The 15,256-nt window shown below is 43.7% G+C and overlaps 2 protein-coding genes across 4 annotated transcripts in view; both read right to left on the reverse strand.

Moving 5' to 3' along the window:
- Positions 1 to 2,620, reverse strand: part of ERGIC3 (ERGIC and golgi 3) — a 29,105-nt gene extending 26,485 nt beyond the window's left edge. For 2 of the 3 annotated variants that reach the window (XM_062589334.1, XM_062589333.1), the window contains exons 1-4: positions 2,524 to 2,620; positions 2,351 to 2,421; positions 1,833 to 1,920; positions 455 to 574 (exon numbers count right to left, since the gene is read on the reverse strand). In XM_062589334.1, the coding sequence (XP_062445318.1) occupies positions 455 to 574; positions 1,833 to 1,920; positions 2,351 to 2,421; positions 2,524 to 2,611 (367 nt within the window). In that variant the 5' untranslated portion in view covers positions 2,612 to 2,620. The remainder of the gene's footprint in view (positions 1 to 454; positions 575 to 1,832; positions 1,921 to 2,350; positions 2,422 to 2,523) is intronic. The other variant, XM_062589335.1, reaches the window with a different exon arrangement.
- A 972-nt stretch (positions 2,621 to 3,592) lies between these two features.
- The window catches only part of CEP250 (centrosomal protein 250), a 39,752-nt gene continuing 28,088 nt past the window's right edge, over positions 3,593 to 15,256 (reverse strand). Inside the window, exons 27-31 of the mRNA XM_062588969.1 lie at positions 10,628 to 15,145; positions 7,350 to 7,505; positions 6,797 to 6,910; positions 6,596 to 6,643; positions 3,593 to 4,273 (exon numbers count right to left, since the gene is read on the reverse strand). Coding sequence (XP_062444953.1) covers positions 3,986 to 4,273; positions 6,596 to 6,643; positions 6,797 to 6,910; positions 7,350 to 7,505; positions 10,628 to 15,145 — 5,124 coding nt within the window. The 3' untranslated portion in view covers positions 3,593 to 3,985. The remainder of the gene's footprint in view (positions 4,274 to 6,595; positions 6,644 to 6,796; positions 6,911 to 7,349; positions 7,506 to 10,627; positions 15,146 to 15,256) is intronic.

Genomic DNA, 15,256 nt, shown 5'->3' on the forward strand with positions numbered 1-15,256 from the left:
ATAGATAAAGTAAGATGAAAACATAGGCTTAAGCGTTCAGTCTCTGGAGTTTTCTCTGGAGAAATGCTCTTTCTTCTAACCAGGTTGCTTCACTTTGTCAGCCCATTGTAACGTAAAGAAATGACCAAATTCAAGTTTTGATAGAAGAGCTGCATGATTTCTAGTAATAAAGGACCATTAACAATGCTGTTTTACTCCTGAAGTTCATCTGTGACTTCTTATCATAATTTCAGAGTGAGTAGGCAAAGATTTACCATGCAAAAGCAACAAGTGTAATAGGAGTTTGCCTGATCTGCCAGTTAAAAGATTTGGATGCTATAAACTCTTCTTTAAAGAGTTTATGGTATTTTAACACTCTTCAGCTGTCACTTGTTCCTGTGAAAGTCGAAACAGGCATACAGTGATGGAAAAACCACTAGAGCATTCATCTAAGAAAGGTGGAATAATATATTACCATGTCTTTCAGCCTCTGGTGTCACACGATTGCCATCTTTATCCAAACGCTGTTTAAATAGGTTGTGCTCTACGTCCAATTGCTGTTCTCCTGCTACGTCCATTGCATCAATGCTCAAATCTGAAACCAGTAAGCATGCAAAGTGGTTTATAAAAGCCAATTTTTTATGTTCTGCGACAGTCTGAGGAAGGATACATGACACCTGCATCCTTAATGACTCCTCCAAACAAGGGGGCTGGTTTGGTGTACAAGAAGGACTATTTCCAACTGCCAGAAAAATCGTTATCCTTAAGGGTAATATACTTAGGCAAAAAGAAGCAGAAAAACAAATCCCCCTTCTCTTCCCCCCCCCCCAAAAAAAAAAAACATTTGTACAAACATCAGTACAGAAGTTAAGCTGGAAAATATTTGAAAGTTGCCTTCCTAGCTTTATCCTCTCACTCTTTCCACCCACTTCAGCATCAGCGCCTTTCCTGGTGAACCCTTATCACAAAGAAGATTCAGGTCTGTGATCTTGGCCTAGCACCAAGGTACCTTAAGGCACTTGCTGGCTAAGTGCTCTCTTATAAAATGTATAGCTTCTCTGCAGAAAATCACAGAGTCTTGCAATCCCTCTGGCCTTCCCACTCCACTTTACAAGTGAGTAAAGAGCAGTAAAACCTTGAGTGATCAGAAAGAAAGCAGATTCACTACTTTTAGAGCCCAACAGACTATCCTAAAAAATTACTACAACAGAAAAAAAGGCAGGGAAGATCAGTGGACTTTCAGATAATGTGCAGAGCAGTGATACACAGTAAGACTAGCCACAGATATTTTAACAAAATTTGAAAACACTAAATCTTCACTCACTTTATCCTGCAACTTTACTTTAGTAAATTAGTACTTTTATTTTAGATAAAAGCTATTCAGATTATTAATACTCATTCCAATTTAAAAAGCTGTGGAAAATGGCTGTCACATGCCTTTGGCATTACATTCAAAAATTAAGCACAAGAATCATGGAAAAGTTGTCCCTGGTCAAGTATCTTCCTAAGGAGACTCTGAAGTTCTTCAGCTACAACACAATGAAATCCAGAATCACAAGCAAGAACTGCACCAGCTTTTCCAGTATCACTGAGCGTTTTGAAAAGTACATCATACATACAAATAATGTTACCCACACTTATAATCTAGAAAAGTGATACTGTGAGACTGGTAGTGCTGGGATAAGCACCACGTGGGCCTCGCTGAAACTGCTGCATAACCACAAGGAATTACAAATTCCTTATTGCCCACAAGCTGCAGCAGAGCGCTCAGAAGCACTAAGCGCACTGAGTACGCTGGGCCTTCAGCAAGTACAAAAAGCGTCTTATTCCCAGTGCTCAGAAATTTCACTCACAAGCACAAGGCATATGTGGAAAGACAACATCTATATTGATCTTCAGTTTATCTCCTCTTGATTTATCAACATATAATTCAGGATGAACCTAGGAACAAAACAAAAAGACGTTCTTGTTTCATTTGCAAACACCTCAGAAGGCCTCCTTCCCTTGATTTGTCTGGCTCAGGAGCTACGGTTTTTAACACGTGGGATTTGAGAGATGCATGGGCCAATACCCTCCACGCTACCGGTGTTCACTAAAATTTTACCATTAATATTACTTTCAAAAAGCAAGATAATCATTTGGGGATTTTTTTTCAAAACCATTCGCTCTTTGAAGACCACGGAGACGGCAGAAGAGACATACAAAACCTGCCCTGCTTCTATCAGAGACTCACGAGAGACCAGCAGCCCAGTTTGGCTGCCGGTTGCTCTTCCAGGAAGAGCAGCCGCTCGCTTCCCTTTCTCCCCACGCTGCACGACACCTCGGGCAGCTTTTGCAGAGCACAGCGAGCCCGCAGCCGCCCGCCACTCACCTCCTTGGTGAGGTAGTACTGCAGCTCCGAGAAGAAAAGCAGCACCATGATGAGCCCGCTGACAACGGTCACTGTGCGGGGGAGACGAGAGGCGCCATGAGCCCGGCGGGTGCCGCCCGCCCGGCCCCGCTCCCTCCCGCCGCCCTTCGCCTCCGCCCGCCCCGGCGCCTCACCGAACGCGCCGCCGAAAGTCTTGATCCGAAAGTCTTCCAGGGTCTTGGGGAAGGCATCGAACCGCTTCAGCCGCCACAGCGAGTCCATGGCGCCGCGCGACCCGGATCCAAACCTGCCTTCCGGCGCCGCGGCCCCGCCCCGCCGGCGCGGCCCGGCGCGGCCCGGCCCGGCCCGGCGCGGCTCCTGGCGCCGCGGCGCGGCACGACGTCGGCAGCGCTGGCGTCTGCCCGCCGCCAGCCTGCTCGGAAGCGGCCCTGGGGCCTCGCGTGCGACGCTCGGCCCCGGGAGCGGCCTGCAGCCGAGCGGGGCTCGGGGCGGGGGCGCGTCTCGCCTGCTCCAGCTTCTCCACCACCTGCGTGGAGGAAAGCTGATAGAAACGTACTATACTGCGGCGACTGAACGTCTAAAAACAAAAGAGAACCTGAAAAATCCATTTTTCACTTAGTTTGCTCTAATTGTCTATTGCCTCCATGTTTTAAAGGTCTGGAGTTTCAGTGCAAGTCACCTCCAGCAGGCAGCAGGGCTTTTTTGTACTGAGAGAAGAAAATAAACCCCTCCTACTATACCTAAATTACGTGTTTCTGACTTGATCTCTGGCTGGTATTAGCCACCACTTCATTTCTATAACACCTCACTTCCCTCTCTCTCCAGGTTAAGTCATGCAAAAGCCTGTAATGGCTTATGAGACGCGAACAACTGCTGTGATCCCTTCCTAAGCCAGGTACTTACCTACCACTTGGTTTTTCCTAGACAAGGCATATCGTTCTGCAAAACTCAAAAGCTTTTATTTGTAAACTAAGAGCGCCCCAAAGCCCTCACTAACCTGTCACTATGAGACCTCTAAACGTGGCACCTTCCGAGGAAGCGTACAGAAGAAAGGACTCCTAAGGCAGGGCAGCTGCTTCTGTACGAGAAAAAAAGCCGCCTTTGACGAGACATCTCTGTTTTTCTGCCCGCAGAATAGTGAGGAGCTCATCACTAAGTTCAGCACAGAAAAAAACTGATCCAAGTACTGAACTTAAAAGAACCTGATGGAGGAGGGGGGAAAAAGTCAGGGCAGGGGCACTGTTCTGGAGAAATAACTTTATTGAAAAAATAAAACAAGACAAAAAGTCTTTGTAAACAGCACATAAATTGATGGGAAAAACCTAACTGTTGGAGAGCCACCTAGACGCTGACTAGGCATGCTGTGATGGAGTGTGTCAGAAAATGAAGACACTTTTACCACTTCAGCAGGTTTATCCTCCTTTTCCAGGCCAATGACCGACCTCATCTGCACAAGCTAGCCCCAGTCTGTCCCATCACTGCTCCTGCTGGATATCTCTTACACTGAACACGCTGCTCTGAACTTCTCTCTTACCTCAGGACTCATGTTTTCATCAAATCCCCCTGCATGGTTCACCTGCTACAGCAGGTCTCTGACTTTGTTCCTGCTGATGCCCTTCGTTGTACCTTGTCTGGTTACTTCAGCTCACCACATCTGGCTGCTCTGGCTGTTGAATGCAGTGGCTGGCTGTCAGAAGACTGGTGGTCCACAGGTGTTAGTGCCAAGTTATGATTCAGAGACCAATCCAGCTTCTGGGTCTCTGCCTCCAGAACAGCAGCTTTGGGCTCCCTGACCACAGCTGCTAAGGAGTGGGACAGCTCTTGGTGAAGGTCTAGCAGTTCCTGGCTGGTCTTTGCACAGCACTCAACATAGTCCTGTTTACATTTTCGTTCTTGTGCCAACTGCCGCTCTAGAAAGAACACCTAAAAGAAGCAAAAGGCTAAGCTCAGATAAGTCCACCTTGTTACCATCATCTTTAGTTCCAAGGTACCAGTTGTCAAGGAAGAAGCTCCCTCTAATTCCAGCCCTGCCAAACACTGTCCTTGTTGAATGGGAAGTATAGGTTTAAAAGTCACACTGAATTGAACTTAGATTATGGTCAGTTCAGGTTTCTTTCTAGCGTACCATACACATGTACAACACTGAAATATTACATGTATATTAAAGCAAGAGGTATCTTCTACCAGGATTTAGTAACCTAACTTTTTTCAAAAAGAGAGATTTGTGCTACTGTCACTAGTTCCATATTCTTTTTCCTCAGCAGGACTACCAGTCACTCAAACACTGTATAAAAGACAGGTTGTTCAGGGGCCAGGTACTGAAGAACCATTTTGTTACAATATAGCTAATACTTTACAGATAACACACACAAAAGGAGCAAACTCCTATTTTTCCTAACTTTACAGCATTTTACAACATCAGCAGAGCACAATTTGATGAATAAGGTCAGGAAAAAAAAGAGCTCTAAGGGACTGCTGAGGCCTTGAAAATCCTCAAATTCTTTATCTGGTGATGAATAGAGGCTTTTTGGTAGGAGACAGATCCAGATTACCCTCATCTCCTGTCTAGGTTCGTAGGGCAGAGCAGCCACAGCAGCTCTGGCATGGTGCCCTCTGCCTGCTTTGCAATAGATGCCAGTACTCATTGTGCTTTGCTGTTCTGCAGAAAACTGCTCAAGTCAGTGGTTTCATTCTATTTTCAAAGGGATGAAACCTTCTATGTCCTTTGCCAATGGCTGTGTTCCACATGGAAATTCAATCATCAAATTCAAGCTAAGGACATGAAAATAGTCTTTCCTGGAAGATGAACGCAAATAACAAACAATTCCCACATGATTTTTATGGCTTATGGAACCTGTTACCTTTGAATTACAATGCAAAGCCCTTCAAAATAAAGCCAAAACAGAAAAAAAGTAGGACTCTGATTTGCTGAACATCTAGGACCAGATGACCAAAAAAGGATTTAGCATGGCAGCACCTGTAACTTAGGTAGCCAGCTCGGGAAGGGAAATCAGTTTCACTGGAAATTCTAGTGCTGAATTAGAAGGCAGTAATGCACTAAGGAAATAGCATATAAAAAAGATGTCAAAACAAATGATATCTATAGGCTAGGGAAGCATTCCACTAAAGAGAGGGACAAATCTGAAATTTCTCTCTGAAATAACACAGGCATTTTTTTGAAACTGGGCTTTGAAGCTTGCAAAAACCTCTCATACTTTGGTAGCTAGCTCAGAGAAATGAGTGGGAGAGTAGCTAACTGCTGCTTAGAATGTCTCCCAGGAAGTGGGATATCATATTTCAGTTCCTGTTTCTCATGGCCAGGAGTGCCATAACTAGCCAAATGAGAACAACTCTCTGATCAGAGGACCTTCATTTGCCTGCTGAAGTAAGTCCACAGGGCAGGTAAAAACATAAAAGTCACAAGGGGAAGGAGGTTCATTTACCTATCTGTAGTAACACAACTTCAGACACCCAGGATTCCCAGTAAAAATGTCTTTAAGTGGTAACTTACTGCCTTCAGCAGTATTCTCACTGTTCCAGACCTAAGCATTACCTTGTACTTTACCTACGTATTATTTGCCTTTTGCCCTTAGCAAACATGTGAGCATTCATATCCTCGGGGTACAAGGTTGTACTTGACCCATAAAAGTATGTGGAAGAGAAATCTGGAGACCTCTGATATGGGCAAGTACCATCATCATAGGAGACAATAGGGTTCAGTAGATGGAATATACATTCTTACACTGATAAAACAAATACCCTTAGAGTGCTTATGCCTCTCAGTCAAATACTGGGATCATGATTAACACAAAATAGCAAAACAGGACTAACAATTGCCTGAAAGCTATAAGCTCTAACACTGCCTCAGATCTTTGGAACTTCAGTATGATGCAAGTTCCACTTTAATGGAGCAAAGGGAAAATAGGAAGAGTTAACAGAATGAATGAAGGTCAGGGAGATCATCCTTAGTCAATTTTCCAGGTTCAGGTGAGTTCAAGTTTTCTGAATTCCTTGCAAGCCCTTCCCCCCTCACACATTCGACACGATCATTAGGCAAGTCAGAGACTAGATCAAGATGAATGGTGTTGCTTGGCCACAAACAGCAGACGTGGCTAACAGGGTAGTTCCATCACCTTCCTCACAGATGAGACCCACTTAAACAAAACTTGTGTTGCTATGTTATACAAAATTATGCCCACCAGTGCAGCTACAGCAGATTTTGATGAGAGCTTTCCTACTCCTCACCTGGTTCTGTAACTCAGATAATTGTCTGCAGAGAGCATGAGTCTTCTCCTGCAAAGAAAATGCAATGGTTTCTTTTTAGTCTGTGGTCAGGGCCATGGTCTGATATTATCTGATATTAGCGAGGGATGTTGTCACAAGGATTTGCCATAGTTTCTCTGTGTGGTCAGACCCACCTCCCACTGAGTAAGATTTTGTTCAGACCTGTCTAGAAGCAGGCATCTTGTCCCGGTCAGACTCAGAGAGAGAAAACCTGCATGCATCTGGTAGCGACTGACCAGTGTAATCCCTCTTCAGTCTCCTCCGTTCACGTTCCACCTATGCGTTGAATAGGAGAAAGGGTTATAGAAACCTGCCACCAAACAAGGAGCAACAGGACTTCTGGATATCATTGTGAAGAAGGAGATTTCTGTTCAGACTGTTACTTCACCAAAGAAAGTTGGGGGCAAAAAGCAGTCAAAATAGGCTATGGAAGGGAAGGAGCAGGGGGAAACAGCTCCTGACACAAGAGTATCAGGAAGAAGTAAATATGCATGTGTATGGGAAAACTAGGGCAAGAGAGAGGACACTTGAATGAATATGTATCTGTGCAGGTAGTGGTGTGCAGGAATGAAAAAGAAAATATGAAAGTGCACATGCATAGGGGCAAGTAGGAGACAGAAAGATACAAGAAGTAGACTACAAAGCACTGTGTGGGGGAACATGTGTGTTTCAGAGGACCATGAAGATTTGCAGGGGCAATGAGAGCCAGTTTTACCTGCTCAAGAGTCCTTCTGAGCTCAGAGTTGAGTTGCTTCAGCTCAGTTTTCTCATGTTCCAGTCTTGCAACTGCTCGCTGCAGAGATTCCAGCCGTTGCTGCATGAGTCTCTTCTCAGGGAGCCACGACAGCTGCTCTCCTTCAGCAATAGCTTGCTGAGTATACAAAAAGAAGACTATGTGAGCTGGTGCCGTGTAAAGATTAAAAGGACTAGAAACAATAAACTGGGGAGAGTGACCAGCCTCAAGGAGGGTCTCCTCCTGATCCACAAGCCTCAGTAGCACTCTGTATTCCTAGGGACCTGCCTCCAAAGCTCTCTCCCCTCAATTTTTGCACAAGCATAGAAGTATGACAGGCTTAAGGCACCCATGTAACATTTTCCTCCCATGCACACTATGTTCTTTCACTCTTCACCATGAACTTGCCATGTCCTCTCCCATTCTTCACCTGTCCAGACTTTGCCTGCAGTTTTGTCGTGTTCTTGTCACCCACAGAAGATGCCTACAGAAGAGTTTGAGAATAAGACAATAACAAAAGGACACTTCCTAGCCTCCAATAATTTGCAGCTTGGGGGTTTCCTAAGCCACACATGGAGGTATGGCACTCAACAGCCCTGAATGGATTCTTCCTCCACAACTTTGTCCAGTCTTTTTATTTTTTTTACCTCCATACAAACATTCAATATCTGTCAGAGAATACCACAGCTTAAGTACACACTGAATGAAAATGTGTCTCTGTTTTTTTCTGTACAAGCTTCCTGCTAGTTTTGTTCAGTGTCCTCTGTTCCGGTTTTGAGAGGGTCAGTAAACACTCATTTCCTGTTGAGCCTACTTAATGGTTTTATAGAGATTTATCACGTTTCCATCTCCCTCAGTCACCTCTTTTCCTTACTGAAGACTTACATATTTATGCGTTTCTCATATGGAAGCTATTCGACAGCTTTGATCATCATCTTTGATCTTCACAGCATAATCCGCTATCTTTAGCCCTACTGCCTCTCCTTGAAGACCCAAACTATATGCAATAAGCAAGATGTAGATGAACCATGCATTTCCCCGTGATAAAATATTATGTTTTTGTCCTTTATCTCTTTTTCATTGTATCTAATATTCTGTTTGTTTTCATGACTACTATTGAGTACAAAGCTGTTGTTTACCTATATTTAACCACTGTAATTCAAAAATCTCATTCCTAAGGGGTTACACATCAGCTCAGAGCCCATCACTGTGAATATAATGCATAAAGAATGAACTATTCCAATTTTTATTTCATATTTATCTTTCACTTTCATCCAGTTTAGTTATTTGTTACTATTAGCTGATTTGTTTCAGTTTCCTCTACTGATACTTCAATATGAGACAGATCCTCAGATGTATCCTTACACAGGAACCTCCCTGAACACCAAAAGCAATAGTGAAATAGATATGAAAGAGTGATGTAGTTTTTCTGTTATTGCCTTATCTTCTCTGAACACTCATTTTATACACTAGCCCAACAGACTTTCTGTCCCTGACATACTTGAAAATGTTTTATTCTTTTTTTGTCTCTTTTGCAAGTTTTCCCCAAGCCATGTCTATCTGTTTTTTTTCCCACCTTTAACTACTCAGAACTCATACATTCTATTTTCCATATCTAAGTACAACTTTTGTTTCTTGAAAGATGCCTTTTTATTTCAGACAACCTCCCTCACCCTGCCGCTTAACCAGGTCAGTTTTCCTTTTTCCTTCTAGTATCTTTTTTGACTAACTGTTTGTATGCATTAGGACTGGGCTGCCAATACAGTTCTAGAGAGAGCTTCCAGCAACTTGCAAAGATTTTACTGTTTTGTTGCTCTTTTCAATTTGGATAGGATTTCTATTTCTTTTTAAGCCATCTATCTAATTTTCAAAGGGTGAACTACATAAGAATTAAGTGCAGTAATAACTCATTTTTGGATTCTTGTTAGTCTTGTGAGGATGTTGAATTTAACTTTGTTGACTGTTATATCATTGTTATAGAACTGCTCTTCAAAAATAACATTACTAACCAATCCCTGTGCACTGCTCAGTAGCTGTGCCCCCTTTTGTGGGTTTGTGATGAGCTGCTTCATGAAGCAGCTTCTGAGAGTACATACAGATTTGGTCTTGACATCATGCCCCAGCATCATCCAATCCATATTGGATGCAACTGAAAGCTCCCATTTTTCCATGTTTCCTGCCCTTGTAGCCTCTCTGCTTACCAACACATCACATCTCAACACATCACAATACCTGTCATCATCCTGATTAGACTGGTGGTAACATGCCTCAAATAACATATCGTAGAAACAGACAGAAATATATAAAATACTACTAATAAAATACTGTACTAATATGAGAGTACACTAAAAGTAAAGGCAAAGTCTCAGCCCAATCTGCAGCCTAGGCCATTGCAGCTGGTGCAAGAGCCAGATAACTGAAGGTCACCTCGAAGAAAACCACACAAGTTATTCTTCACTCTTTTTTAGACTGCACTACAAGCATATCCTGTATGTGCAATCGAATCTTTAACCCCATTAGGTGGCGGTGTAAATTCTTTATATATATATATATTTCAGAAAATTTGTACCTCAAAAATCTATCAGGCCAACTTGAGTTATAGAAACCATCACTTTGTGGAGAAGTGCCTATTCTTAAGAACACTGTTCAAATGCATCTTCCCAGGAATTATAACCAGAGATCTTGTGATAGCCTTACATAATCCCACAACGAGTAACCAAATAAATTCTTGCTTAATCACAAGCAATAGAATGTTTGTAATCAGAAACAACAGATCCACCTCTGAAAGCATACTACAAGCACCATCAGTGCAGCTGCTGTTCAGTCACCTTTATAAAATTCTACTAAGTTCAGAACATCAGTTTGGTGAACCATGCCCTTTCCTTTCCCTGCCAGAGCCTAACCACACTGTATTAGCTAAACTTGCCTAGACAAGAAAGAATCTATTATCCATCCCTCAGTTTTGGATTTGATGTAACTTTAACAACAAGCTCTGCCTTGAAGGATCTGCCAAGAGACAGAATAATATATCTTTATAATCTTGATATACAAATCTGCATTGTTGCCTTTTAATTATGTGGTTCTACCAATAGTTCTGAACTTGACAGAAAAATCCTAGCATGTGAATGGTCTCTGGCCTGTGCTATGGCACCTGGCTGCAGTTAAAGTTTCTTTGGCCAAACAACTATATATTCATGGGAAACATCATTAGAATCTTTTACAGGCATCTTAGTTGACTGATAATCAGTCACACTGCCTACCTGAAGATGAAACCGGTCCTTGTCCCTCTCTGAAACCATACTCTGTAGGATGGCTATTTCTTCCTTTAAAGACCCATTGGCCATTTCACTTTTGGTAAGGGCAAGAGTCAGTGCTTGTGCCTTCTCTTTCCATTCGATTTCTCCACTTTCAGTCTGCTTCAAAATAGCAATCACACGCTCCAATTCCTGCCCCTTTACTTTCCTCTCATCTTCCAGCTGTTGGGCTAGCTCGTTCTGCCTTTTCAGGAAATGGTCTCTCTCCTGGAGAACTTTCTTCTTTTCTGCTTCTTCTTCCTCCCATTTTTGGAGTTTCTGAATTTTTTTCTTTAGAGTTTCCCCTTCATCTTTCCATCGCAATGCTGATGTTAATTGTTTCAGGAATTCACTCTGCTTCTGAAGTTCTTGTTCTCTCCTTGTCAGAGTCTTCTCTAAATACCTAACTCTCTCTCTCTGGAATTTGATCTCTTCATCCTTCTTGGCCAGAGTCTGCTGAACATGCTGGAGATCTTCTTGAAGACCTCTCATCTCCTCCTCCTCTAATTGTTTTTGCTCACCTTGAGCTTTGGTCTTTTGTTCTCTCTCATGCAAGACTTCTTCCAGGAGCTTCTCTTGCTCTTTGTGATACCTATTCTCTTCTTTCTTTTCAGTCAGCATAAACTGGAGATTCTGCAAGGTCTTCAGTTCTTCTTCTTTGTGCTGAAGTTTTTGCACAAGAGTTTCATTGTCTTCATCTCTCCTCTTCACCATTTCCTCAAGCAGACTCACTTGCTTCTGGCAAGATGTTAGTGCTACTTTCATACTTTCTTCACGAAGCTGGTACATGTTAATTTGCTTTGTCTGCTTGGGGAACTCCAAACTGTTGCTCTTCACTGTCTGGCTCATTTTATTTACATCCTCCAGTAGGCCCCTGGCCTGCTTGCCTTCTAATTCTTTCTGCTCTAGAAGCTCCTGGATGTGCTTTTGCAAAGACACTATCTCCTGCTCTCTAGCTTCTAGAGAAGATTCAGCGTATTCTAGTTTATGTAGTAAAGCTTTGGTCTGCATCATTGTCTCCTCTTTTTGCTGTTGAATCTTAGAGATAGCCTCCTCCAGGAACTCCACCTTTCTTTCTCTCTCTTTCAGAGTTACTTTTGTTTCTTGAAGATTTGCTTGCTCAGCTTTGTCCTTTTCCTCCTTTTCCTTGTACTCTGCACATTGCTTTTTAAGGGATACAATTTCTTGCTTTTGTTCCTTTACTGCCACTTTAAGATGTTCCAGAATTTCCCTCTGCTGTTCAGAGTGCTGTTCTTGTTTTTGGAAGGTCTCAATCAGTTCCTTCTGAGATTTAATCATGGATTCTCTTTCTCTCAATACTGCCTTACTGTGTTCCAACTCTCTATGTAACACTTTCATCTGTTTTTCTGTTTTTTCCTCATATTTCCTTGTTTGTTGCATTTGAATGTCTAGGTGTCTGACCTTCTCTTTTAAAGTTTCTAATGTCTGCTCCAGTTGGTCACGGACAGTCTTTAACTTGGTTTGCGTGACTTCTTCAGATTCCTGGATTTGCTTTGGCTGCAACTCAAGCTCTTGATCTCTTTTAGATAAAGAGAGTATCACGTTTTCTAATTTACCATGCAGCTCTTGCAGGTACCCATCCTGCTGCTCCTTATACTGCTGAAAAAATCTTAACTGATCCCTTTGAGACTCAGCCTCACCCTCTCTGTTCCTAAGAGCTGCCCGCAGGTGTTCAAGGTCTGCGTGCAGAGATTTCACCTGTTCTCTCTTCATTTCCAGTTCATGGGTCTGCTGAGCCTGAGACATGAGCTCTAAAGTTTTTTCCTTCAAGTTTGCTTTCATATGGTCTAGCTCTTCTAGCAGGTGACTTACTTGGGATGTACCATGTTCTTCTAGAGCTATCACTTTCCTCTCCTGGAATTTGATCTCCTGGTCTCGCTCTTCTAGGTCTTTACTTATCTTACTTAGAGCACTCTTCTGCCTTTCACACTGCTCCTCCAGCTCCCATATCTGTTTCTGCTGGGATCTGATCTCCTGGTCTCTCTCCTCCAAGTCCTTCCTGGTATTGTTTAGAGAACTCCTCTGCCTTTCCTGCTGCTCCTCCAGCTCCTGTATCTTTTCCTGCTGTGTTCTGATCTTCTGATCTCTCTCCTCCAGGTCCTTCCTGGCATTGCTCAGAACATTCCTCTGCATTTCATGCTGTGTCTCCAGCTCCTGTATCTGTTCTTGCTGTGTTCTGATCTTCTGGTCTCTCTTTTCCACATCCTTGCTCATCTTTCCTACAGTAATACTCTGCCTTTCATGCTGCTCCTCCAGCTCCTGTATCTTTTCCTGCTGGGATCTGATCTCCTGGTCTCTCTCCTCCAGGTCTTTGCTGATCTTACTTAGGGCACTCCGCTGTATTTCTCGCTGCTTCTCAAGCTCCCTTATCTGTTCCTGCTGGGATCTGATCTCCTGGTCTCTCTCCTCCAGGTCTTTGCTGATCTTACTTAGGGCATTCCTCTGTAATTCTCGCTGCTTCTCCAGCTCCCTTATCTGTTCCTGCTGGGATCTGATCTCCTGGTCTCTCTCCTCCAGGTCCTTCCTGGCATTGCTCAGAACACTCCTCTGCATTTTGTGCTGCTCCTCCAGCTCCTGTATCTGTTCTTGCTGTGTTCTGATCTTCTGGTCTCTCTCTTCCACATCCTTGCTCATCTTTCCTACAGTAATACTCTGCCTTTCATGCTGCTCCTCCAGCTCCTGTATCTTTTCCTGCTGGGATCTGATCTCCTGGTCTCTCTCCTCCAGGTCTTTGCTGATCTTACTTAGGGCACTCCACTGTATTTCTCGCTGCTTCTCAAGCTCCCTTATCTGCTCCTGCTGGGATCTGATCTCCTGGTCTCTTTCCTCCAGGTCTTTGCTGATCTTACTTAGGGCACTTCGCTGTATTTCTCGCTGCTTCTCAAGCTCCCTTATCTGTTCCTGCTGGGATCTGATCTCCTGGTCTCGCTCTTCCAGGTCCTTCCTGGCATTGCTCAGAGTACTCTTCTGCCTTTCCCGTTGCTTCTCCAGCTCTTGTATCTGTTCTTGTTCAGATCTGATCTCCTGGTCTCTCTCCTCCAGGTCTTTGCTGATTTTACTTAGGGCACTCCGCTGTATTTCTCGCTGCTTCTCAAGCTCCCTTATCTGTTCCTGCTGGGATCTGATCTCCTGGTCTCTCTCCTCCAGATCCTTCCTGTTGTTGCTTAGGGCACACCTCTGTATTTCTCGCTGCTTCTCCAGCTCCTCTATCTGTTTCTGCTGGGATTTAATCTCCTGGTCTCTCTCCTCCAGACCTTTGCTGATCTTACTTAGGGCAGTCCTCTCTATTTCTCGCTGCTTCTCCTGCTCCTCTATCTGTTTCTGCTGGGATCTGATCTCCTGGTCTCTCTCTTCCAAGTCCTTCCTGGTGTTCCTTAGAGCAGTCCTCTGTATTTCTCGCTGCTTCTCCAGCTCCTGTATCTGCTTCTGCTGGGATCTGATCTCCTGGTCTTTCTCCTCCACATCCTTCCTGGCTTTGCTCAGAACACCCCTCTGCATTTCGTGCTGCGTCTCCAGCTCCCATATCTGTTCTTGCTGTATTCTGATCTTCTGGTCCCTCTCCTCCAAGTCCTTGCTCATCTTTCCTACAGTAATACTCTGCCTTTCGTGCTTCTTCTCTAGCTCCCGTAACTGTTTCTGTTGGGATCTGATCTCCTGGTCTCTCTCCTCCAGGTCTTTGATGATTTTATTTAGAGCACTCTTCTGTACTTCGCGCTGCTTCTCCAGCTCCTGTATCTGTTCCTGCTGGGATCTGATCTCCTGGTCTCGCTCTTCCAGGTCCTTCCTGGTATTGCTTAGAGAACTTACTTGCATTTCACGCTGCTCCTCCAGCTCCTGTATCTTTTTCTGCTGGGATCTGATCTCCCGGTCTCTCTCCTCCAGGTCTTTATTGATCTTACTTAGAGCGCTCCTCTGTACTTCTCGCTGCTCCTCCAGCTCCTGTATCTGTTCTTGCTGGGATCTGATCTCCCAGTCCCGCTCTTCCAGGTCCTTCCTCATCTTGCTTACGGTCATTGTCTGCATTTCGTGCTGCTTCTCCAGCTCCCATATCTGTTCTTGTTGGGATTCTATCTTCTGGTTTTTCTCTGTTTTGTCTTTTATAATGTCATCTAGAGTACTTTGATGCATTTTTTTCTGGTTTTCCAGCATTCTAATCTTTTCCTCATGCAACTTAATTTCTCCCTCTCTCTTTGATAGGATGGCAGTTAGGTGAATGAGATTTTCTTGCAAAGCTTTCACCTCTGCTGCTTCTTTCTGTAACATCTGGATTTTCTCCTGTTGAGCTGCCACTTCCTCATTTTTAATCTTCAAGATAGACAATGTAGTTTGAAGTTCTTGTTCAAGAGAGTATTTCATATTTGTTGCTGCATTTGCTCGAGTTTCAGAAGCTGTGACTGATTCCTGGAGAAGTTTTATCTCCCATACCATTTCTTCCTTAACTGCTTGCAGTGTGTCCCGCTCATGCTGCAATGAAGAGGGGAGAAGATTCAGTAATTCATACATATATGTTTGTTTTTCATACTAGATTTGACCAGCTGCTTTGGTGGCTGGATGACGTGGCAGTCAAAGGCTGCA

The sequence above is a fragment of the Rhea pennata genome, chromosome 16, assembly GCF_028389875.1.
Source record: "Rhea pennata isolate bPtePen1 chromosome 16, bPtePen1.pri, whole genome shotgun sequence".
Taxonomy (NCBI): Eukaryota; Metazoa; Chordata; class Aves; order Rheiformes; family Rheidae; genus Rhea; species Rhea pennata.